Here is a 24,343-nt window from a genome sequence, read left to right on the forward strand (position 1 = left end):
TCTGACTTGCAGGATACTTTTACCTGAATGAAATGCAGCAAAGTCCAGCTCCATTTGGCAAGAGAGCCCCCTCCCTAAACACATTATTTGCCCTCTTTGACGCAAAAAAGTTTCTTCTCTCTTCCCACCCCAGAAGAGGCAGACAGGCATTTTATTTTGAGTTTTCCATGTTTTGGCCTCAGAGCAACCCTCCAACTCATGCTTCACTCTCAAAAGGGAAAAGGCTATGCAATTGATCGGCGGCTGAACCAGGCAAAGGGAAGCAAAGCAGTTCATTATCAAAGTTTAATATGGACATGGCTGATCAATCATACAGAACAGAACCAAGGCGGACAATAAACGGGATGCGGTTACACTTTGACACATTCCCAGCGGCGTGGCGGCGCTTAGCCCCCTCCCATCTGCATCCCCCCTTTTCCATTCCTCCTTTCCAGCTGCTCTGTAGAAGAAGCAAAATGAGACAGGAACATGGCTGGGGACACGCCAGAGCTCTATCCAGAGACTCAGAGGCACAATGGAAGGCCCTCCCCGACACACAGAAACAGCAGAGATGCAAACCACTTCCTGAAAGGGATGCCAATGCAATATCCCACCCCTGGAAAACAGCCAAAGCCACGTGGAAACAGCAACCTGGATCTTGGCAGCTACCAAAGGCATAAAGGGGGGAAGCAATCCTGCGCTTGTCCTTAAAGAGGGGACATTGGAGGGAATGAAGGCGTCTCAATGCAGGGCCCCAAAAGAGAAGGAGGCAAGGAGAGGGGGAGGAAACTCTAAGAAGGAAATGTGATAGGAATATTGCACCTGGGTGGAAAAAGGAACGTATTGCGAAATTCACCTCAAGACCTTGGGCCTGATGGCACTAAGGAACAGACCAAGGCCTACCCACAATTCAAGGACTGGGCCTGGTGACATTTCCCCTGGCCCTAGGCACTGGCTACAGCGACAAGGTTTCCTGAATCACCAAGTATTGCATTTGCACAGAATAAGGAAGCGTCCCTTTTGCAGACATGACCTGGACCCAAGCGTAGGGTCCTCAAATGCAAAAGAGAGAGTAAAGGGGAGTGAAGAAGCAGTAAAACCACCCTCCCTTTCCCCATTCTTCTTCTCTAAAAATGTATGTCAGGGTCTGTGTGTCAAACGCAGGAAACAGAAACATTTCCTTCTGGCAGAGAGGGCTTTTTTTGCAGCAGGAGGACAGATCTGAACAAGATCCACTTCGGCCGAATGATTCAAGGATTCCCCGGCTGAAGCATGGCTGCCAGGTACGCCTTTTAATTCCCCAATGCCCTACAAGAGAGAATGTTCCTCCTGACGAAACAAATGAGTGCAGAAACAGTGCTGGCCGAGGCAAGAAAGGAAAGGCTATACGGCTCCTGGGAGGCCCCAACTGGAGCCAAATCAGGGCACCTCCGGACCAAATGCTACAGGAGGAATGCCACCAAAGATGCTGGGCTTATAGTTTGCATCACATTGCACAGGTTTTCACTCTCTCTAAGCTGAGGCATGTCCAAAGAGACTCGCTAGGCCCCAAAAGAGAACACAAAGCAGCACCCTAAAGCTCTAAAAGGAGGACGAGGCACTCACGGAGAAAGGAGGAAAGAGAACAGTCATGGAGGGTCGCCAACCCACAAGGAAGGGCCTAACAGCCATACCATAGGTCTATTTGCATGATGACAAGGCGGGACATGATGCCACGTTCCCCAGATCAGAATAGAATGGGGTCTGTTGGGCCTGGAGGAGCAGCTCACCAACATCTGGAGGGACTCAGCCTCCCTGCTACTGCCTTCCAGGGTTGGCGTGCAAAGTCCACAAAGGCAGGCTCACGGGAGCGGAAAGTGCCATCCATTTTGCCCTGTCAATAGCAAGGTAAGCTACTAATACAAAGGCAAGAAGGGCTTTGAAAACATTTGAGACTCGAAGAGGATGGAAACGTGCCATTTTTCTGAACAAAGACAGATACTCTAGATTGGGTTTCCAGGGTTCACAGTGACTGTGGCGGATTGTTGTTGTTATTATGGCAGCTGGGCATAAGCTTGTTACTAAGAGGAGAAGATAAGGAGGGTTGTTGCAGCCACATAACAGGAAGGTTCATACTACTACTACTATTACTAGTAGTAGTAGTAATAAACCAACCATCCGATTCAGGAGGAAGCCTCCAATCTGACTTGGGATCACAACAGGCCTCACTTCTGAGTCAACAGGTCCAGGTCTGTATTGCTGGACACCCAGCAGATTGAGCAAATGGCTACTTTCTGGAGTCTGCCCTCCCTCACAGGCTTGGCATAGTACCAACACAGTTAATATTTAAGATAAGTATGCCAAAAAGGAAAAAGAAGTCCTCAACCAGTAGAACTGGTTTAGCTTTGATAAGAAACTACTGCCAATAATTCCATTTTCCCCAAGTGCATCATGGGAGTGGAAGGATAGTTGTTCTTTCTTATGGCTTCACAAGTTAGATGTATTTCAGGTATTTAGTCACCCGCCAATGTTTCAATAGAATGAAAGATGACTCTTATCAGTAGTTCTGGTCACCTACTGCTTGAGTCTGACACCAAAGAGAACAAAGGAAAGCTGAAGAAGGAAGACCAACTCAGCCCAAGAGGAAAGTAGAATGAAGGGATAACTCTAGGCCACACTCCTCAGGGCTGTTCCCATATAGCAACATGCACTTCTCTTGGACTAATAGGTCTCCCTTTCATTCATGTCCTTAATTTTATCTTCATGATCTCTGACTATGCTCGATAACACAGACAGGCAGGTGACTTCCTAGAGCTCCTTCCAATAAATCTACTGCTTTATGTCAGGATAAATAAACAATGGTTCAGCGCAGGAAAAGACACTGTCTGCTCTTTCATTCAAGTGCTGCAGGAAGAACACAACTAATGCAGGAGTGACTGGGAAAATGCCACAGTTTTTGATAAAGACAGCACCCCTAGAATAAAAGCGGAGCCATTCACATTTACAGACTTTTCCCATCTCTTCCCAGAAAGGGAACAGAAGAATAGCTATTATTATTATTATAATAATTATCATTTATCAGAAAAGAATGATTGAGAGAGTGCCGCAGATACTGGGACGAAGCAAAATAAGGCCAATAGAAGAGCATAGAAAGCAAAAAGGAAAGGTGACAAGGCGGCTGCAAAGTGATCTGTTCCAAAAGAGAGATGGAGTCTAAAGGGGGAAAGGAAGTGGGTCAAGAAAAGGGCAAAAGGGAGCGGGCATAATATCTGTTTCCCCTCCAGCCATGACCCTTTTCTCAGTGACAGGAAGAACTCCCTTGGCACCACTACTAGGAGTTAAAAAGAGTTGAGCACATCTTTGGGTTAAGAGAAGAGGGAAACGTTGCACCATCTTTCTACAATACAAGAAAAACAAACCAAGAAAGATATGGCTTATGAGACCCCGAGTTTGCATACTGTTTCAAAGATTCTAAGGAGAGGGAGAAACCTATTCCCCAAAGCCTCGCTTGTCACAAGCAAACAGCTCAAATCATAACAACGAACAGCGAAAAACAACGGTCTCGTGTTCAAATCATGTAGAAAGATCCACGGCAGTGTGTCGGCCTTTTCCTCGCAGAAGGGCGAGGCTTGGCAGAGTTAAAAGTGTATGACACACACTTCGTGGTTTGTGAATTTAAGATTTATTGATTTCCATCATGTTTGTTTTTAAATAGGGTCAAACGAAGCTGGCTGCAGAACAGGGGCGGCTGCTGTTCTCTTTCTTTCTTTTTTAAGTTAAAAATAAACTAATGGGGGGAGAGAGAGCGTGTCCCCACCTCTGGCGTCCTCCCTGGCCCCTCTGGGATCGAATGGAGGCAGATGTCCCGGGATGACCCCCGTTCCAGGCCCCTCTCCCAGCAGTGTCTGTCCCTCGGTCCATGAGACGGTCCCCCCAGCGCCAGAGGTGAGGCGTGCCTTCAAAAGAACTGCCACTTGCCCAGCACGGTGTCCTTGATGGCATCCACGTATTGGGTGGGGACCCAGTAGACCCAGTAGTAGGAGGCTTCCGTCGGCCCCAGCTGGAAGGCCTGGAAGGAGAAGGAGGAGAGGCAGCCAGAGGAGGAAATGGGGCAGGCCGAGGGCTATCTGACCAATGAGGAAGAGGAGCAGAAGCTTCCTCTAGAGCTCAACACTTTAGCATGTTTATGATCAACTTTGGGGGAAATGACCCAGGATGTTGGAAGTTGTAGTTCACCCACAATCAAAAAGCACAGTGAACCCAGACCAAACTTGGCACACATCACCACAAAAAACAACTTTAAGAACTGGCAAGATAGGTGTGAGGGGTTACCCAGGATGTTGGGAGTGCTGGAATTCAACCCCACCCTGCCCAAGTCTCCAGTCCTCAACAAGTAGTTAGTTTAGTACAAACTAAGGGTTTCCCTTCCCCAATGTCTCTTGAATGACAGTTGAGAATCTAGCTATTTTTTCTCTCTCTGTGTTTCTACTCTCATTCTGATTGGTTGTGTAGAATGGCTACTTTTCTACTGTAAGTCTTTTAAAATCTGAGTTCTGTTTTTTACATCTGTATATGTGCTGTGTGCTTTGAGATCTCTCTCTGCTTGTGTGTCAGGAGAGATGTAGTGCTTGGGTCTCTTAAAACCTTAGACGAAATGGGTGTTAGAGTAGCTCAGACCCAGTTCTTTAACTATTAAGAAATGCAGTTATTTTTATTATTGTAAATAAACCGTTTGCGGTTATTAAGATTGGACTCTGCATCTTTGCCTGCCTAAGCTCTAAATTCTTGACAGCCACAACCAATGACACTTCATGCTTTGCTGTTGATCAACTTTTAGTATCCTGTTTGTATTTTGGATGCTCTTCTTATTTTTGGGTAGTTTTCCCTAACAGGGAGTTGTTGTTCACCCATGTCCAGAGCAATGTAAACCTCACCAGTGATGGATCTGGATTAAACTTGGCAAGCAGACCCTCCATTACCAACTTAAAATACTGATGGGGTTTGGGGGCAATGACAGATGATGATGGTGAGAATTGCAGTGACAAATGTACAGTATACATTATGACAGACCTAAGACGGCTTGCAATTCTGTAAGGCCCCTTACCATCATGTGATAATCCTCATGTCCTTCAATGGGTTCGCTCACCACATTCTTGATGGACCCCATCGGTAACTTCTCTGTCCTTTCTGCAAGGAAGTAAGACAACCAGACATCTTATGCTTTCTTTGTGTCTCAGTTTGGGAGCTCCTAGTACCTCGTGGAAGAGGCAAGGTGGGAAACAGTTTCCCTAAATGGCATGCAGTGTGCTCCACATCTGTCTGTATCCAGCCCCCATCATCCTCAGAAGAGCAAAAGGAAAACATAGTCTGTGGCAGCCATCTAAATGAAGTTTCTGGGGTAGAACAACTACTTTCAAAGTATGCACCACACAATTAACCAGAAAAAAAATAATCCTTTCAAACCAGGAACAGATTTTTTCAAATTTTGTTACATAGAGTTGTTATTGATATATAGTGCTATTTATTTAGTGGCATGACAACTCAGAAATAAAAAAAATTAAACAATCAATCAGTCAATTTGGCAAAGACAGGAAAGAGGCTTTCAGAGGCAGGTGCAGTCTTTAAAATGTCAAAAAGGTTCTGATCAAAATCATAACGTGAACTCCAGCCATCAGAACTTCCACATATTGCTCACAGACCACAACAAGACACAGTGAAAGACCCAGCCAAGAGACATTGTTACAAATCCAGGGACATTTAGATACCTGTAAGGAGTCTCCTGCAAAGCAACAAATGCAGTATTTGCTTCCCCACAAAGATATGTGTCTCAAGAGCTGAAAGGACAGACTCAGAAGCCCTCACCTTTAGTGCCAATCCAGAGCTGATCCTGTTCTAGTTTAAAGGTGAGCCGGACTTTTCCACCAGACTTGTTGTACATGCCCGATAAAGGGACAGTTGGCAGTCGTTCCTGAAGAGGCAAAGAACAGAGATCAATCAGGAACAAACCAAACAGCTGCTTGCTCTGCAATCACAAAAACCATTATCCTTTGTTTTGTCGGCAGAAAAGGAAGAACTCAGAAACAAAAGCTGGCCTTGGCACTTACCTGGGCACCTTTGACAGAAGGCATCACGTCGTCCGGTTTGCCTTTATCTAATACTTTCCTGTGTTGCTGTAACAAAGAAGAAATCAAAATTGAAATTCAGTTGGAACTCAGGCCCGTTCCACACAGCTGAATAAAATCCCACATTATCTGTTTTGAACTGGAATATATGGCAGCGTGGACTCAGATAATCCAGTTCAAAGTATTGTGGGATTTTCTGCCTTGATATTCTGGGTTATATGGCTGTGTGGAAGGCCCTCAGAAGGACTGCCCTTCTGCCCAGATGACAGAGCCTACATGAGTGGTTTACCAATTGCAGCAGACAGACTTTTGAGAATGAGAGACATGATATCTAAAATTAGAAGATACTTTGTTATATCTCACTTGTGCAATCTAAAACTAGCTGAGAAGTATATTCCCTTTATCAACAACCTCTTCTAAACAGCATGGGGATTTTGAACTGTCTTTAATATTGTGGTCCCTATTCTCAAGACAAACTATTAGAAAGCATCAAAGAGGATCCACAGTACAGAGAAATATCCAAAGAACAAATGAATTCGCAAAGAAATATTTCGACTTTGATAGTATATACTTTGTAATATTTCTTCATTGGCAATGCTTCAGTTTTGTCAACAGTGAAATGTTTCACATGAAGAAAAATAGGTATCACCATTTGCTAGCACTTTGTAAACATTTCCACTGAATTAATTAAGATCACACAAAAGTCAGCAATATTTTACTTTACAATGCCATTTACTAAGGAAGTGTGATAGCTACTTTCTCTGAAGTCAAAGAAGTATTTCAGATGCCAACTCAGTCACAAATATGCTGACACTTTGGAGGAACATATTATTAGTATGATTTTTAACTTTACTTATATCCTGCCTTTCTCTACATTGAGACTCAAAGTGGCTAACAACTAAACAATTGACTAACAACAAAAACAAAGCAATTTTAAAAACACTTAAATATTAGTGGTTGGATATACAGTTAAAGTACAATTAAAGTACATACATACAATAAATAAAAAAAAATACATATAAAACTCCCCCCCCCCCAAGTATCTCTTTTCCCTGTCTGTTTCCCCAGACGTAAAACTGGAAAAGCAATTTACTCTGCAAGTCTGTGACCATAATGACCCGAGAGATCAAACGCTTCAGGACAACTTGCCACTGCATCAGCACATAAGCGGAAGGGCTTCTTGTCTAACCAGTTGAACGACCAAACTTTCTATGTTTTACACAGCAAACCAGGCACAATTACAAGCCAACCCGCCCAGGCCAGAGATCGACCCACCTTTTGTCTGCAGAGAGGTTCCTTTTTACTCTCTTCTGGCTTCACTTCCTGTTGCGCGGCATCCTTTGGCGTGTTCACGGCCAGGACATCGTTGATCGTTGAGCCGACCACCATGATTTTGGCTCCGCTGATGACCTTGATTTCCCGCAATGTCTTCTCCTCTGGCACCAGTCCTTTGAACATGACCTTTTGCATGGCGGGCGGGAGGCCTGGCAAAGAAGGGACCGACAGGGGTTGGACTTAATGTCTCTTGGAAGTGAAGGTCAGCAGAACGGCCTCTCAGGGAGGCACAAAAAAGCTCACCTGTGAGCGAGTGGATCTTCTGCTTCAGGTCCGCCCCTGTGCTGTCCAGCGGGAACTTCAAGTCGTACTTGTTTTTGTTCCAGATTATTTTGAGTTCGACCAGTTCTTTCTCTGTATCGGCTTCCCCTCCATTGCTGACAGAGTCTGGGGGGTCACCAGAGGGCTTCTCTGGCAGTTGCTCAGCCTGAAGGGAGTTGTTTGGGCTACTGTCCCTACAGCTTAAAGATGGATCCTGGGTCTCCGGGTCCATGCTGGCGTCTTCTGAATCTGGGAAGGAGAGGAACAAATGACCACAACATCCAGAACAGAAGCTTAATCTGTTTCCTTCCTGCCATTCCCTTTCCCTTCTTATTTAGATTGTAAGTTTGATGGCAAATTCACTATTTCATAAACTGATAAGACCACTTAAAAACAGAATGAATGCAATGCTAAATGCATACAAACAAGGGTAAAAATGCTGCAAATATAATAATACAAAGCAATACAAGGCAAGTTATAATAAAATAATTGAAATTCACTATTTGTAAGATGATCTGAGAGCCTTTGTGGCTGAAGAATGGGGTACAAATCCTCACAAATAAATGAAATAATTAAAGAGCAGGGTATAAATCCTCTAAACCGGTGTTTCTCAAAGGACCCTTTTACACAGTTATATAAAATCCAGATTATCTGCTTTGATCTGGATTATCTGGCAGTGTAGACACGGATAATCCAGTTCGAAGAAGACAATGTGAATTACCTGACTTGATATTCTGGATTATATGGCAGTGTAGAAGGGGCCAAATTGTGTTCCTCCAGGTGTTTCGGACTTCAGTTCCCAGAAATCCCAAACAGTTTACCAGCTGTATTGTCAAAGGCTTTCATGGCCGGAATCACTGGGTTGTTGTAGGTCATGTTCGAATCTAGAACATGGCCATATAGCCCGAAAAACCTACAACAACCCAGTTTACCAGCTGTTAGAAATTGTGGGGGCTGAAGTCAAAAACACCTGGAGGAGCCCAGTTTCAGAAACACTGCACTAAAAAAAATAAATACAATATCACAGTATAAATACTGTAAACCAGTGGTTCCAACTTTTTTTACCCTGCACCACCTAAGCATCTTTAAAAAAAAACAACCCTTGTGACATATAAGTATTATTCCAAAAGGGAACTTCAGTTTATTCATATGGAAGAAGTCAAAATTAATTTAATTTATTTGGGCATTTCTATAACAATAGATAAAACATAACAGCATAAATAACACATTAAAATAATCCCAAGTTAGTCCTTGTCGGACATAAAATTACCAAAAAATGATTAAAAACATTCTAAAATGTCCAGGAAGGTAAAATATAATTAAAAAGTGCAGGCCCCAGACTTCTGACAGCTTAGTTAAAAGCTATTCCACATAGGAACATTTTCAAGGTTTTCCTCAAGGCTAAGAGGGTGGGGGCTGCTCCTATCGCTTCTGGCAAAGTGCTCCACAGTTTGGGTGCCACGCCCGAGAATGTGCCATCTCTAGCTAATTTTAAATGATGGCCGTCCCTAAACTGAGTTGATTGGAGTGTTTGACTACTTGATCTTAATAATCTACCCGGTTTATATGGTAGGACACGATGACTTAAGTATCCAGGACCTAATTGGCTATTAACCTGGTCCAAACAAACCTCCAAAGAATTTGGCATCCACGGAAGAGAAAAAGAAAGAAACAGTTGAAGTATCGAGGAAGAAATCACTAAGGAAGTGTTGAAAATTAATATGCCAGGAATGGGCAAACTTTGGCCCTCCGGTGTTTTGGACTCCAACTCCTAGAACTCCTAACAGCCGGTAGGCTGCTACGAGTTCTGGGAGTTGGAGTCCAAAACACCGGAGGGCCAAAGTTTGCCTATGCCTGCTTCTAAACAAATAAATAAAACAAGAGAAAAACAGGGTATAAACCAGGCATGGGCAAACTTCGACCCTCCAGGTGTTTTGGACTTCAACTCCCACAATTCCTAACAGGAATGTTAGAAAGTGTGGGAGTTGAAGTCCAAAACACCTGGAGAGCCAAAGTTTGCCCATGCCTGGTACAAATCCTCCATGCAAATAAATAGAAAGACAGCTGACTGGCAAGGCCAGGGCCTTTGCCCCTGATGTATAACGTGCTTCTCTGCTTTGGTTGCCTCCATTAGCAGCCATGTAAGGCCTTTAGGTCCTTCGAGGAGGAAGCAGACCGTGGCCTGGGATTCAGGCCTCTTCGCGGTGGGCTAAATGCCCTCTGACACCCCTTTGAACTGCTCTGCAGCCCTGGGAGTTGTAGTTCGACAAGGTCTGGCGCCTCTTCCGCCTGAGAGGGCCGCTGCCTCCCCAAACTAGAGCTCCCAGGACCCCGCCCCGGCTCCCTCCCTGCTTGCCGCCCCGCGGTGGCTCCTCTCCTCCTCCTTGGCCTCCTTCTCACCGGGAGAACCGGACGCAGAGGAGGCGGCGGCGGCGGCCATGATGATTGTGTACAACCCAGCCGCGGGGCATGATGGGAAAAAGCGCCTCGCCGCCCCGATTGGCCCTCGCCGGCCGCCGTAGCCCGCCTCTTCCGCTCCTTGGCCAGCCTTGGTGGCTTCCCAAGCTCATGTGTCAAAGAGGCGCGGCGCCTTTAAGAATCACCCCGCCCCTCGCTCGGATTGGAGCCAATCACTGACGATAGGGGGCGGAGCCATCCTTAAAGGCGCCGCGCCGATTTCTGAGCCTCTCGTGGAAGTGCAATGGGAGGCAGCGCTGCCCTTCGGGAGGCGGTGCGGGTGAGATTCGCCCCCAGCCCCACAGGTAAATTTGCGACTGAGGGTTTATGGAAAGGGGTGGCTTTGGACTACAACTCCCAAAATCCCCTTTAAGAGCCAGCCCTCTCTTTCCAGAGATAGCAGGACTGCAGATCCCAGCACTCCCTTTCCAGAAGGGGCAGGGCTGCCGCTCTAGAATCCCTTTTCACACGAATTCATTCTTCCTGTACTACAGTTCCCAGCATCCTCTAGCAGACAATGTGATTGCAAGGCCCAGGAATAGGAATGAATGCCTGTTTGAGCCCATCTGAGCTGCTATTACTCAGTGCTATGGAGTAATGGGAACTGTAGCTCCGTGTATTGCAGTTCCCAGCATCCCCAACTAGGCAATGTGATTGCAAGGCCCAGGAATAGGTTTGAGCCCATTTCAGCTGCCATGACTCAGTGCTATGGGCTAATGAGAGCTGTAGCTTTGTGTACTGCAGTTCCCAGCATTCCCAACCAGCCAAGGTGATTGCAACCTCAAGAATAGGAATGAATGCAGTTTTGAGCCCATTTGAGCTAGCATTGCTCAGTGCTATGGGATAATAGGAGCTGTAGCTCTGTGTACTGCAGATTTCAGCATCCCCAACCAGCCAATATGATTGCACGCCCCAAGAATAGGAATGGATGCAGTTTTGAGCCCATTTGAGCTGGCATTGCTCAGTGCTGTGCGATAATGGGAGCTGTAGCTATGTGTACTGCGGTTCTCAGCATCCTCAACTAAGCGATGTGACTGCAATTTTGAACCAATTAAGGTGCCACTACTCAGTGCTATGGGATAATGGGAGCTGTAGCTCTATGTACTGCGGTTCCCAGCATCCCCAACCAGCCAATATAATTGCAAGCCCCAGGTATTGGAATGAATGCAGTTTTGAGCCCATTTGGGCTGGCATTGCTCAGTGCTATGCGATAATGGGAGCTGTAGCTCTGTGTACTGCAGTTCCCAGCATCCTCAATTAGGCAATATGATTGCAAGGCCCCAGAATAGGAATGAATGCAGTTTTGAGCTCATTTGAGCTGGCATTACTAAGTGCTCTGGGATAATGGGAGCACCCAACCAGCCTAGGTGATTGCAATTCCCAGGACTAAGGCTGCATCTGCACTGCAGTGTGGCCCCATTTGAATTTTCAGGGCTCACTGCTGTGGGATTCTGGGAGTTGTAGTTTTATAAGGCCTTTCACCTTAGGCAGACTGCGACTCCTAGGATTGCATAGCATTGATTGAGCCAGGGCAGGTCAAGTGGAGTCAAGCTGCATTCATTCAACAGTGACAATGTGCCCTACATGAGAAAAGGTTCAGATTTGCAAGCTTTTGGCTTTCTTTTCTCTCACCTTCATCTTCCAAAGGCTTCTTGCACCTGGGGGGCCTGCGGACCGCGCTGTACAATTACCTCTTTGCCCGGAAACACAATGGCCGCTTCATCCTGCGCCTGGAGGACACCGACCAGAGCCGGGTGGTGGATGGAGCCGCACAGGGCATCGAGGACATGCTGGAGTGGGCAGGTGGGGTACCCTCCCCATATTTTTCCCATGAGGCTGCATCATTTGTGCATACATCTAGCCTTTAGGGATGATGGGACCTGCCATGGAGTCTTACAGAGGACCGCAGGTTTGGAGGAGGCCCCAAGGGCCATCCAGTCCAAACCCAATTCTGCTAGACACAAAGACACAATTCAATCCCTCCCAACAGAGGCTATCTAGCCTCATAGACATTAGAAGTTTCATGGAGAAGTAAGGCTATAGAATCATAGGGTTGGAAGGGACCCCAAGGGTCATCCAGTCTAAACCCTTTTAAGCCTGACAGGAAGACACAACCCAAGCCATCCCATCAGATGGCCACCCAACCTCATAGGCATTAGACGGTTCATGGAGAAATAGGGCTATAGAATTGTAGAGCTGAAAGGGACCTCAAGGGCCATCCAGTCCAAATCCAGTTCTGCTAGAGATAGTAAACCACATTCCAATCCTTCCTGACAGAGAGCCATCCAGCCTCTGTTTCAAAACCTCCAGTGGAAGAAGCTCCACAGAAATCCCAAGCAGCAGCATGTTCCATGATTGAACATCTCTTGCCATCTGAAGTTCTTTTTTAGCTATGTTGTCTCTTGATTCAAGCCATAAGGAGAGGCGGGCAATAAGTAGTATTTACAGTTCATCATCATCATCATCATGTTTAGGTGAAATCTCCTTTCCTGTCATTGGGATCCATTTCTCTATTGTGTCCCAGGGTCCTTCCAGACAGGCTCTATATCCCAGGATCCAATCCCAGGTTTTCTTTTTATCCCAGATTATCTGGCAGTGTGGACTCATATAATTCAATTTAAAGCAGAAAACCTGGGACCAGATGCTGGGATATAAGGCCTGTCTAGAAGTGCCCCCAGTCTCCAAAGTAGCAAAAAACAAGCTTGCCCACTTCTCAATGGAATATCCTTTCATAAAGTAATAGGCTGGATCTACAGTGCCGTATATCCCAGGATCTGATCCCAGATTATCTGCTTATCCCAGATTGTCTGTCAGTGTAGAGTCATATAATCCAGTTCAAATCAGATAATCTGGGACCAGATCCTGGGATATACAGCAATCTAGATCCAGCCATAGAGTAACAGTTGGAAGAGACCACATGAGCCTTCTAATCCAACCCCCTGCCATACAGGAATAACACAATCAAAGCACCCCTTACAGATGTCAATCCAGACTCTTTTTAAAAGCCTCCAAAGAAAGAGCTTCCACCACACTCAAATATTTCAACCTACCTGTCCTCTCCCCTTCTCTTCTTGAAGCTAAACATACCCATGTCTCTAAGCTGCTCTTCAGACAGTTTGATTGTTCAATGTATTGTCGAAGGCATTCATGGCTGGAATCACTGGGTTGTTGTAGGTTTTTTGGGCTATATGGCCATGTTCTAGAAGCATTCTCTCCTGATGTTTCACCTGCATCTATGGCAAACATCTTTAGACCTCACAACCTCTGAGGATGCTTGCAATAGATGCAGGCGAAACGTCAGGAGAGAATGCTTCTAGAACATGGCCATATAGCCAAAAAACCTGCAACAACCCAGTTGATCAATCTTTTATCATCATCGTTATTATTATTATTTTGGTGGCCATTCCATGGATCCATTCCACCTTGTCCCCATCCTCCTTGAATTGCCCAGGGTTATTATTCCAGGTGACTAGTACCGAAGAGAGTGGGACTATGACTTCCTTCAGTCTATTGACTCAGCCCATCTTTGCATTCACCTTTTCAGTCCCTTGTTTCCTTTGATTCTGCGAAGGCTTTTCCGATCTCTTCCTTCTCTCTCTTGCAGGCATCCCTCCGGATGAGAGCCCTTGCCGAGGGGGCCCTGTGGGGCCTTACCTGCAGTCTCAGCGCCTGGGCCTCTACCGGGAGGCCTCCGACTTCCTCCTGGAGAAGGGGGCCGCCTACCGCTGCTTCTGCACCCCACAGCGCCTGGAGCTCCTCAAGAAGGAGGCCCTGCGCAACCGGCAGACCCCACGGTCAGGAGCCATGGAGGGGCTTGCATGGGATCTCTGAACCAGGCAGCTGGTTGTGGGGCGGTATGCCCCATTTCATCCATTTTTGTGTTTAATTTCTCCCCAAACTTAGCTCATAACGTTGTCCCCAGGAAAGGCTTGAACCAAACTGAAACACAGCAATTGCCATTAAAAGGTTTAGCAAACAGTTCCGTTACACATACGTAATTTATGTTGTGATGCCCATGCTGGAAGAAAGCATAAATGACTTCATTGCTTTCTGGGGGTGCATCTAAACCACATAATAATAATAATAATAATAATAATAATAATAATAATAATAATAATTTATTTATTTACCACATAACACACTAGATATAATGGCTGTGGAAAAGAAACATGTTTTTATTATAGACATTGCAATAAAGGAGAGAGTAGAGTAGAAGACAAAGAGCTGGAAAAGATCACAAAACACAAGGACTTACAAATTGTAATTGGATGGCTATGACAAAAGAGAACAACAGTCATACCAATAGTGTTTGGTGGTCTTGGGGGCATTCCAAGAAACCTTGAAAAACACTTGAAAAGCCTTAATTTGGACAGAACATCAACTCACATGCTGCAGAAGGAAGGTAGCACTTCACGGAACTGTGCGCATTCTGCGAAAATGCCTCTAATATCCTAGGCCTTTGGGAAGAGCCCGATATTCAGAGATGAATCCCACACACTTGGACATAATGTGCATGTGTGCTGTGATGTTACGTACATATAATAATAATAATAATAATAATAATAATTATTATTATTATTATTTATACCCTGCTTCATTTCTCCTGAAGGAGATTTAAAGCGGCTGAATGAATACAGTTTGGCCCCACTTTAACCATCATGGCTCAGTGCTATAGAATCTTGGGATTTGTAGTTTGGTGGGGCACCAACACTTTTTTGGCAGAGGAGGAGAAGGCCCAATGGCCAACTGTCAGGAGTGCTTTCATTACGTATAACAGTATAGCAAGGGATTGAACTGGATGTCCCTTGGGGTCCCTTCCAACAACTTTATGAGTCTATGATTCCATAACATTGAGCCATGGCAGTCAGGCTGCATTGCAATGTAGAGGCACTCTTGGTTTCCTCACAAGCCCTAATTTTCCCAAAATCTTGGATTCTTTTGTGGGCCAAATGAAATGGGTGCTTGCCACTTGAACTGGAGTCACACCATTCCGCTGACTCAATTTCACTGGTGTATCTCCCTCTCTTCTCACCATTAAGGTATGACAACCGTTGCCGGCACCTGAGCCCCTCGCATGTGGCGGAGAAGCTGTCTCAGGGTACGGAGCATGCAGTGCGCTTCCGCCTGGAGCAGGGCGCCGAGGAGCCCTTCCTGGACCTGGTCTACGGGTGGAGCCGCCACGAGGTGTCCAGTGTGGAGGGGGATCCGGTGGTATTGAAGAGCGACGGCTTCCCCACCTATCACTTGGCCAACGTGGTGGACGACCACCGGATGGGCATCAGCCACGTCCTGCGGGGCACGGAGTGGCTGACCTCCACCTCCAAGCACCTCCTGCTGTACAGGGCCCTTGGGTGGCAGCCCCCGCGCTTCGGCCACCTCCCGCTCCTCCTCAACCGCGACGGGAGCAAACTATCGAAGCGGCAGGGAGACCTCTTCGTGGAGGGCTTTGCACAGGAGGGATGCCTGCCGGAGGCCCTGCTGGACCTGCTCACCAACTGTGGCTCTGGCTTTGTGGGTAATTGAGGTCGGCTAATGGGACAAAACCTTCCACTTGCTGCAATGCCAGAGCAGGAATATAAGGAAGGCCATGCAGTTGGGGTTTGTGTGGGTTGGGAGTTGCAAAAGGAAACCCAAGGGCCTTCTGGGAGACAGGATAACAGACTTCTTTCTGCAGAGAACCGGATGGGGAGGACACTGCCGGAACTGATAGAGGAGTTCGACTTGGGCAGAATTGAGCGACACTCGGCCCTTTTGGACTTGGAGAAGCTCCCTGAGTTTAACAGGTGGGGAGCGGCCAGGCGGGACTCACGCTATTCCTTATTTATTTGGCAGGGCCTTTACGTGCATTGAAATATGTCCACTCCAGGCCATTGATGCCCTTTGGAAATGATTCCCCAGTATACTGTTTTCTCTTAGTTGTTGTTCTTCTAGCTGTTGTGTGCCTTCAGGTCATTTCTGATGTATGGCAATCCTATCACAAGGTTTTCGTGGAATTAGAATCATCCAGTACAACCCCCTGCCAAGAAGCAGGAAAATCACATTCAAATGGCCATCCAGCCTCTTCTTAAAAGCCTCCAAAGAAGGAGACTCCACCACACTCTGGGGGCAGAGAGTTCCACTGCTGAACAGCTCTCGCAGTCGGGAAGTTCTTCCTAATGCTTAGGTGGAATCTCATTGTGTGTAGTTTGAAGCCATTGTTCTGCATCCCAGTCTCCAGGGCAGCAGAAAACAAGCTTGCTCCCCTCTCTCTATGACTTCCTCTCACATCTTTATCCATGACCCTCATCATGTCTCCTCTCAGCCTTCTCTTCTGCAGGCTAAACATGCTCAGCTCTTTAAGTCGCTCCTCATAGGGCTTGTTCTCCAGACCCTTGATCATTTGAGTCTCCCTCCTCTGGACACACTCTTGGGAGGAATTGTTCAGTTTGCTTTTGCCTTCTTCTGAGGCTGAGAGCCTGTGACTGTAGGATTCAGTGACTGGGCAGGGATTCAAACCCTAGCCTCTAGCATTGTGGTCGAGCACTCAAGCCGCTAGACTACACTGGCTTATTATTATTATTATTATTATTATTATTATTATTATTATTTGAAACACAACAAGATGAGTCCACAGCAGACACTCTGCTGGCTGTTGTATTGGATCACATGTTGGGCACTTCCCAAGTGTCTAGGACTGTGTGATGTATTGGCGAATAATGTGTGCAGATCCCAGTAAGGTGGCCTTTTGCAGTTGGCAGATGGTAATCTTGTCAGCGCCGATTGTGTTTAAGTGCAGGCCAAGATCTTTAGGCACTGCACCCAGTGTGCCAATCACCACTGGGACCACCTTGACTGGCTTGTGCCAGAGTCTTTACAGAGTCTATTATTATTATTATGATTATTATTATTTTTCTTACTCGCTTTGTGGCTCTCTCTCTGGAGTTGGCTTTCTCTTTCTCTCAGCCGGGCTCCAATGTGATATTTTGTCCAGGACTCACTTCTCCCGGAGGATCAGGGACGAGGTGCTGCGGCGGGAGCTTGTGTCCGAGCTGCAGACGGCCATAGAAGAGACCTTTGGGCAGCAGCTGGTGGACAGAGGGGTCCTGGAGGCGCCCTATGTGGAGCAGGTCCTCTTCCTGCGGAGGGTGAGTCCAGCTGTACAGGAAATGGAGGAGCAGCTGGAGAAAAGGGTGCTTTCTCCACCATATATGCATGCTTTGGATAATATAAGAAGGCCTAACACCCCTGTGGTGTTTCCTTTGCTTCCTGTGCCCCTGTTCAGAAGATTTCACCTCACTTTTTGTCCCTGTGACGATTGGATTTTGAAAAAAAATGGCTAGCTGTGGGAACAAGTAGTGGTGGTAAAGCTTCACTGGAGATCCCTTTTCCCCATGATAATGACTCTTCTAAGAATTAATTTCCCTTCCAATGGGTAGATTTCTCTTACTTCCTGTAGCCTCACCCCCATTCTTAACAATGAGTTGTTTCTAAGTTGGATGTTTGTAACTGTATTAGGAAACTTAGAGGGGGAAAGCTTAAAAAATGTATTTTATGCACATAAATGCCCTGTAATTTCCATGCAAAAACATCACATGTGTTTCAGGGCAGAATGGCCTATTTTATTCCCACAACAGAGAGAAAATTAGAAAAATGCAGGACCCAATCTAGGATAGGTGTATTGTTTGTGTGGATATGGTTGCCAGTTTGAAGCCCGGGTCAGGGTGAGTACCTAGCTGTCAGCCCAACTCACTGTTTACCTAAGCAGCTCGAAAACAGCTTAGAGCTGTAAGTAGAGAAATTAGGTACCTCTAAAAAGTGGGAGAAGTATTTTATGACACCATAAAAGGAAAAAAAAAGCCAGAAAATGCCGGTGACCAAAAGGAAGTCCTGATGGCTCTTTGTCATAGAGGATGGAGTGACAGCACCCCCCTGTGGCTGGATTTGAGCACAACCTCAAAAGGCACCAAAAAGCTGGACATATTTATTTATCGTGTCATCAGCAACCATTGTATTACAATTCTAACAGAGCAAAACAAACACAGAGATTAAAAAGAAAAAGAAAGAAAAGAAAAAAAAACCACACAGATTTTGTAAATTTGGTATTTGGTTAAATGTCCTTTGACCAGTATCTGGCCACTTGGAGCGCCTCTGGGGTTGCCGCAAGAAGGTCCTCCATCGTGCATGTGGCAGGGCTCAGGTTGCATTGCAGCAGGTGGTCAGTGGTTTGTTCTTCTCCGCACTCGCATGCCGAGGATTCCACCCTGTAGCCCCATTTCTTAAGATTGGCTCTGCATCTCGTGGTGCCAGAGCGCAATCTGTTCAGCGCCTTCCAAGTCGCCCAGTCTTCTGAGTGCCCAGGGGGGAGTCTCTCATCTGGTATCACCCATAAATTGAGGTGCTGGGTTTGGGCCTGCCACTTTTGGACTCTCGCTTGCTGGGGTGTTCCAGCGAGTGTCTCTGTAGATCTAAGAAAACTATGTCTTGATTTAAGTCGTTGACGTGCTGGCTGATACCCAAACAGGGGATGAGCTGGAGATGTCTCTGCCTTGGTCCTTTCACTATTGGCTGCTACTTCCCGGCGGATGCCAGGTGGTGCAATACCGGCTAAGCAGTGTAATTTCTCCAGTGGTGTGGGGCGCAGACACCCCGTGATAATGCGGCATGTCTCATTAAGAGCCACATCCACTGTTTTAGTGTGATGAGATGTGTTCCACACTGGGCATGCATACTCAGCAGCAGAGTAGCATAGCGCAAGGGCAGATGTCTTCACTGTGTCTGGTTGTGATCCCCAGGTTGTGCCAGTCAGCTTTCGTATGATGTTGTTTCTAGCGCCCACTTTTGTTTGATGTTCATGCAGTGCTTCTTGTAGGTCAGAGCACGGTCCAAAGTGACTCCCAGGTATTTGGGTGCGCTGCAATGCTCCAGTGGGATTCCTTCCCAGGTAATCCTCAGAGCTCGGGATGCTTGTCTGTTCTTAAGGTGAAAGGCGCATGTCTGTGTTTTAGATGGATTAGGGATCAGCTGGTTTTCCCTGTAATAGGCAGTAAGAGCACCTAGAGCTTCGGAGAGCTTCTGTTCTACCATCTCAAAGCTCCCTGCTTGAGCAGTAATGGCACGATCATCAGCATAGATGAAACTCTCTGTCCCTTCTGGCAGTGGCTGGTCATTTGTGTAGATGTTGAACATGGATGGAGCAAGCACGCTCCCCTGAGGCAGGCCGTTCTTCTGTTTCCGCCATCTGCTTCTCTGGCCCTGGAACTCAACAAAAAAGCTCCTGTTTTGTAGCAGGTTTCCTATGAGGCGGGTGAGGTGGTAGTCCTTTGTGATATTATACATTTTTCTCAGGAGGAGGCGGTGGTTCACAGTATCATAGGCTGCTGACAAGTCTATGAAGACAGCTCCTGTGATCTGCTGCCTTTCAAAGCCATCTTCTATGTGCTGGGTCAGGTTCAGCACTTGCGATGTGCAGCTTTTGCCTTTTCTGAAGCCAGCTTGCTGTGGGATCAGACAGGGGTCTATATTTTCCATAATTTTATGCAAAATAAGTCTCTCCAGAACTTTGTAGAGGTGGCACAACAGGGAGATTGGTCTGTAGCTTTTTGGGTCATTACGGTCTTTGCCTGGCTTCAAGATGGCGATGACTCTTGCTTTCCTCCAGATTTTGGGGATCTGACAGGATGCAGTGCAGTTGTTCATCAGATCCAGCAGCCAGCGCCTTGCTTTTGGACCAAAGTTCTTGATTTGTTCCATCCGTAGATCATCCAAGCCAGCTGCTTTGCCATTCTTACATTTGTTGAGAGCCATGTCCAATTCAGTAGATGTAAAGGGTTCATGGAGGTTGTTGTTCTCAATCTCTGGTTGTCTGGCTATTGGTTTCTTTCCTACTTTGGTGGCAAGGTTGGGTTTCCCATTCTTCAAGAGTTGGTGTGCTATCTGATCTGCCTTTATGTTGGCATGGGTATTAGTTTGTGAGGGATCGTTGCTCAGCCGTCTCAACAGCCTCCACGCCTTCTGGCTGCTCCTGCCCATGTCGACCTCTGTGATCAACTTGATCCACTGTTCTTTCTTGGCTTCAGAGATGGAGGACACAATGCTCTGCGCTGCCTGAAGAGTCTGCTCACTGAATGGGTCTTCGTTGTGGAGCCTGTAATAGTTTTCCAACAAGGCAGCTGTTTCAGGAGTAATGCCCTGGAGGTAGTGGGTTCTGCAGCCTCTCGGTATGGAGGCCCGTGAGCAGGTTTTCACTATTTCAATAAAATGTTCGTATTCCTCAGGGATTGGTGCGACCGATGTGATCATGTCGTCTAACATGTCTGAGAATTTAGTCCAATCTGCCTTTCTGAAGTTGTATCTTCGTTTAAATCGAACTTCCTGAGGCCTTATTGTTGGGAACAGTTGGCATATTATTGGTCGGTGCTGTGTGTTTGGGATTGGTGGTCCCACTGATTTGGTGCATTGCTGTACGATGCTGTCGCTCACAAATAAGAGGTCTGGGTTATAACCTCGGTGCCATCTCCCGCTGTTGTAGGATGGTGGGAGCTTGCTATCATGGATGAGAGATAGTTTGTGCAGTTCAGACCAGGAGAGGACAGCCTCTCCATTTCTGTCCTCTTGGGCATAGCCCCATACATGGCTATGGCTGTTGAAGTCACCAATTACTACCGCCCTTTGATGCCTGTCAAAGTTCTCGGGGGAGGAGAAGCAGAAATCTTCATTTGGGGGCTTGTACACAGAGGTGATGGTGATGTTATTAAGCTCTACTGTTATAACCTCGATATTGTTTTCTTCAGTGTTGTGGGCACTGCTGACTTGGAGGCCTGGTTTGACAAAGACGGCACTTCCATACTGCGCATGTGGTCTTTCCGCTACTAGGATCATTCCTGGGACTTTGGGTCGTTTCTGTCGTTCATCCCTGTGTGTTTCTTGGACACACAGCACGTCACATTTCTTATCTCGGCACAGTTCATAGAGCAGTTGTTCTTTGGCAGCTGACATGCCTTCGATGTTGATTGCGATTATTGTCATGGTTGGTCCTGAAAAGGACCGTTGGTTGTTTTGCTTCCTTGTTTGCATGCTTCAAGTCGTCTCTGGTTGCTTCTGGGTTGAGAGAATCGGCCGTCTACGAAGACGTTGCCCAGGGGACGCCCGGATGTCTTGCAATCCTGCGAGGAGGCTTCTCTCATGTCCCCCAAGCTGGACATCAACATAACACACCTCCTTTCTCTCCTGTCTGTCCAAACAGCATTGAATGTTTGCCACGTATGTGTATTGTGATCCACCCTGAGTCCCCTTTGGGAGATAGGGCAAAATATAAATAAAGTGTTGTTGTTGTTGTTGTTATTGTTATTGTTGTTATATATACTTATGTATCTTCCCCACTGACTCACAGTCTTCCTTCCTCCTTCCCAGGGCCACGTCAGCCAGCTCAAGGACTTAGTGTCCCCCAAGTATGCATTTTTGTGGATCCGTCCCTCTGTGTCGCATGAAGAGCTGCATTCAGTTTCATCTGAGGCAGAGAAGATAGGGACGCTGGTTCTCGGGTGAGTGGAAAGTCAGGACTATACATGAACTGATGACGTTCTCCCTGCACCTTTGGCAATATGTGGAGTGGTATGAGTGTCAGACTAGGATTGGGGTCCAAATCCCTGCTGGGCCATGGAAACCCACTGGCAGACTTTGGGCACATCACACTCTCTCAGCTTCAAAGGAAGTAAAGCCATCATGATCAATGAAGAAATCTTTCTGAGAAAACCCTGTATTCAGTTGCTCTAAGAATGAAATGACTTGAATTATGACAACCCTACAACAACAACAAAGTATGGGAGAGTTGGGACAGTTAAACTCATTCTACCCCCCCCCTCCACTTTTGTGTTGTGTGTGTGAAGCAGGTATTTCCAAAAACAAAAGAGTGGGAAGGGATCCCAAAGGGTCATCTAGTCTGGCCCCTTCTGCCAGGCAGGAATACACAAAACACCCCTGACAGATGGCCATCCAGACCTCCAAAGAGGTTTCCATCTCTATGCAACCCCAGTTGGAAAGGACTCTAAAGTCATCTAGTCTGATCTCATTCTTCCATGCAGGAAGGCACAATCAGAGCCCTCCTGACAGATGGCCATACAGCCTTTGCTTGCAATCCTCCAGTGAAGGCAATCTGTTCCATTTGTGAACAGATCTTCCTAAAGTTTAGGTTTGTAGCACCATCTGAAGTGAGCCTGAGTGTGCCTTTGGAATCTGGTACTATGCCATAATTCTGTCTGTTCCTTTTCCCATCAGGCTTCTAGACCAGCCAGTGGCCCCTCTGAACTTGGAGGAGCTTAGCAGGGACCTGCGGTTGCTGATGAAGCAAATCAAAGGAACCCAGTACAGCAGTGCAATGAAGCTGCTCCGCTTGGCCCTCAGCGGCCGACAGGTGAACACTCTCCCTCCAAAATGCTTTCTTGTGCTGCTCCGAAAGTCGGTAGTTGCCTTCTATGTTTCCAAAGAGTCTGATGGTGGTGGCAGCATGGCTTTTTCCAGTTGACACAACAATGTACACTCCTACCTTTTCCTCCCATAAGTGAACCATAAAATGGTCAGAGAAACAATGCAGGTGAAATCAGTAGAACTGACCATCCATAGAATCATAGAATCCTAGAGTTGGAAGAGACTCTTAAAGACCATCCAGTCCATCTTCCATTCAGCCGGACAGGATGGCACAATCAAAGCACTCCCAACAGATGACCACCCAGTCTCATAAACATTAGAAGGTTCATGGAGATATAGTATTTATTATTTACTTCATCTCTATCCCACCATTCTCAACCCCAGAGGGGACTCAAGGCAGCTTATAAATCTGGCAAAATTTCAATGCTGCACAGGTAAACATGGGCAAAACGGGCCCTAGCACACACTAAAGAGGCCCTAATCAACTTCTAAAAGGCACTAAATGGGCAAAACAGGCCCTGGCAGGCACTAAAGATGCCCTAAACAACTTATAAAAGGGAGCAAATGGACAAAATGGGCCCTGGCATGCACTAAAGAGGCCCTAAACAACTTCGAAAAGGAAACAAATGGGCAAAAGGGACCCCGGCACAAACTAAAGGCCTTAAACAACTTCTAAAATGGACCAAATGGGCAAAACTGGCACTAAACTAAACTAAAACTGGCACACACTAAAGAGGCTTATGAATTGACCTTCTGTCAGGACATTCACAGCTTTAGGATCTTGTTTTGTTATCGTAGTTCCATGTTGATTCCTTTCCCCAGAGCATTGAAATTTACTCCCTGGTCCTGAGGGCCTTCTCCCTTTGCTTTATGCAATAGCATCTATATCTCTTTCAGGAAGGACCCAGCGTTGCCGAAATGATGGTCTCCTTGGGGCGTAGAGAGACCTGCGCCCGGATCCAGAGGGCCCTGTGCAGGTGACCTTGAAGTCGCGGAAGAGCAACAGCACAAAGGACCAGTGACCCATGGATTAGGAAGAATGCACTTGTCCTGGACCACTTTCAGAAAGAGGGGACTCAATGGGATTTGTGCAAGAACTTCCAATACACATGTGTGGAATTTAAATGCACCCCAGGGAAAGGAGCAACTTTGGGAAATATGCCCTGGCTCCCTGGTTCAGTGCCTCACTATTATGGCAATGACTGCAATTGCAATGTGCTTTGTGCATTAATAAAGAAAGGGGAATCATGGGTGCTGGGTGCTTCAAAGCTAGCAACTGTCATCTAAGAAAGATTTGCATCTTCCAGGGCGACTCTGGATGGTTTTGGATGTGGAAAAAGTTTATGAACAGTTCATGCAAAACCTGGAGATTGCCTCTCGTAAAGCTCTCCGTGTTGGTTTGGGGATTCTGGGTCTGAACTAATGTTCTGAAGCTCTCCATAAAAACAAAAGAGCAGAAATAAATCATGTCTATTGAGAAAGAGATTCCCAGCCAACACCTTTTTTGAGGAGATCCAGTTCTTTAAAAAGAAAAATGGAGGAAAACAATTTTCTTGATTTATATGGATTTGGGCTATATTGATGTTGCCTTTCTTCTGCCCTGCCAAACGAAACCCTCTCTTGGGCCGCCTTCCCTAGTTTTACAAGGAGGGCATTCAGTATTGAGAAGGGTTTGTTTTGGTAGCCATATTGATGCAGTGCAGGGAGAGGAAGGATCTGCCATTGGGGGTGGATTCAGCAGAAAGAAAGGCCAATTTGTTGTCAAAGGCTTTCATGGCTGGAATCACTGGGTTGCTGTGAGTTTTTTG

General features: G+C 46.5%; 2 protein-coding genes across 4 annotated transcripts; one reads left to right on the forward strand and one right to left on the reverse strand.

Moving 5' to 3' along the window:
* Nucleotides 1-271: 271 nt before the first annotated feature.
* On the reverse strand, nucleotides 272-10,162 carry LOC137094791 (ubiquitin domain-containing protein UBFD1-like). 2 transcript variants are annotated; one of them, XM_067460538.1, is made up of 7 exons: nucleotides 10,077-10,162; nucleotides 7,659-7,925; nucleotides 7,356-7,564; nucleotides 6,063-6,128; nucleotides 5,821-5,926; nucleotides 5,063-5,145; nucleotides 272-4,027 (listed from the first exon to the last, which is right to left on the reverse strand). In XM_067460538.1, exons 1-7 carry the CDS (start codon nucleotides 10,114-10,116, stop codon nucleotides 3,917-3,919), a joined length of 882 nt encoding a protein of 293 aa, XP_067316639.1. In that variant the 5' UTR covers nucleotides 10,117-10,162; the 3' UTR covers nucleotides 272-3,916. The 2 variants fall into 2 exon arrangements, with proteins under 2 accessions (XP_067316639.1, XP_067316640.1); XM_067460539.1 differs by having other exon boundaries at nucleotides 7,659-7,919; nucleotides 10,077-10,160.
* Nucleotides 10,163-10,335: 173 nt separating this feature from the next.
* EARS2 (glutamyl-tRNA synthetase 2, mitochondrial) lies at nucleotides 10,336-24,016 on the forward strand. 2 transcript variants are annotated; one of them, XM_060786441.2, is made up of 9 exons: nucleotides 10,336-10,438; nucleotides 11,781-11,936; nucleotides 13,738-13,927; nucleotides 15,173-15,648; nucleotides 15,808-15,916; nucleotides 17,104-17,257; nucleotides 21,522-21,652; nucleotides 22,386-22,521; nucleotides 23,433-24,016. In XM_060786441.2, exons 1-9 carry the CDS (start codon nucleotides 10,378-10,380, stop codon nucleotides 23,514-23,516), a joined length of 1,497 nt encoding a protein of 498 aa, XP_060642424.2. In that variant the 5' UTR covers nucleotides 10,336-10,377; the 3' UTR covers nucleotides 23,517-24,016. The 2 variants fall into 2 exon arrangements, with proteins under 2 accessions (XP_060642424.2, XP_060642425.2); XM_060786442.2 differs by lacking the exon at nucleotides 11,781-11,936.
* Nucleotides 24,017-24,343: the final 327 nt, after the last annotated feature.

Source organism: Anolis sagrei, chromosome X, assembly GCF_037176765.1.
Source record: "Anolis sagrei isolate rAnoSag1 chromosome X, rAnoSag1.mat, whole genome shotgun sequence".
Taxonomy (NCBI): Eukaryota; Metazoa; Chordata; class Lepidosauria; order Squamata; family Dactyloidae; genus Anolis; species Anolis sagrei.

Excerpts from the sequence above, each read along its gene's own strand:
- LOC137094791 (XM_067460538.1), bottom strand. The coding sequence starts at position 10,116 with ATGGCCGCCGCCGCCGCCTCCTCTGCGTCCGGTTCTCCCG. Across the intron at positions 7,565-7,658 it reads GAAGATCCACTCGCTCACAG|GCCTCCCGCCCGCCATGCAA; the intron begins GTGAGCTTTTTT and ends CTTCTTTGCCAG. Across the intron at positions 4,028-5,062 it reads ATGAGGATTATCACATGATG|GCCTTCCAGCTGGGGCCGAC; the intron begins GTAAGGGGCCTT and ends TTCTCCTTCCAG.
- EARS2 (XM_060786441.2), top strand. The coding sequence starts at position 10,378 with ATGGGAGGCAGCGCTGCCCTTCGGGAGGCGGTGCGGGTGAGATTCGCC. Across the intron at positions 10,439-11,780 it reads ATTCGCCCCCAGCCCCACAG|GCTTCTTGCACCTGGGGGGC; the intron begins GTAAATTTGCGA and ends CATCTTCCAAAG. Across the intron at positions 22,522-23,432 it reads TGGCCCTCAGCGGCCGACAG|GAAGGACCCAGCGTTGCCGA; the intron begins GTGAACACTCTC and ends TATCTCTTTCAG.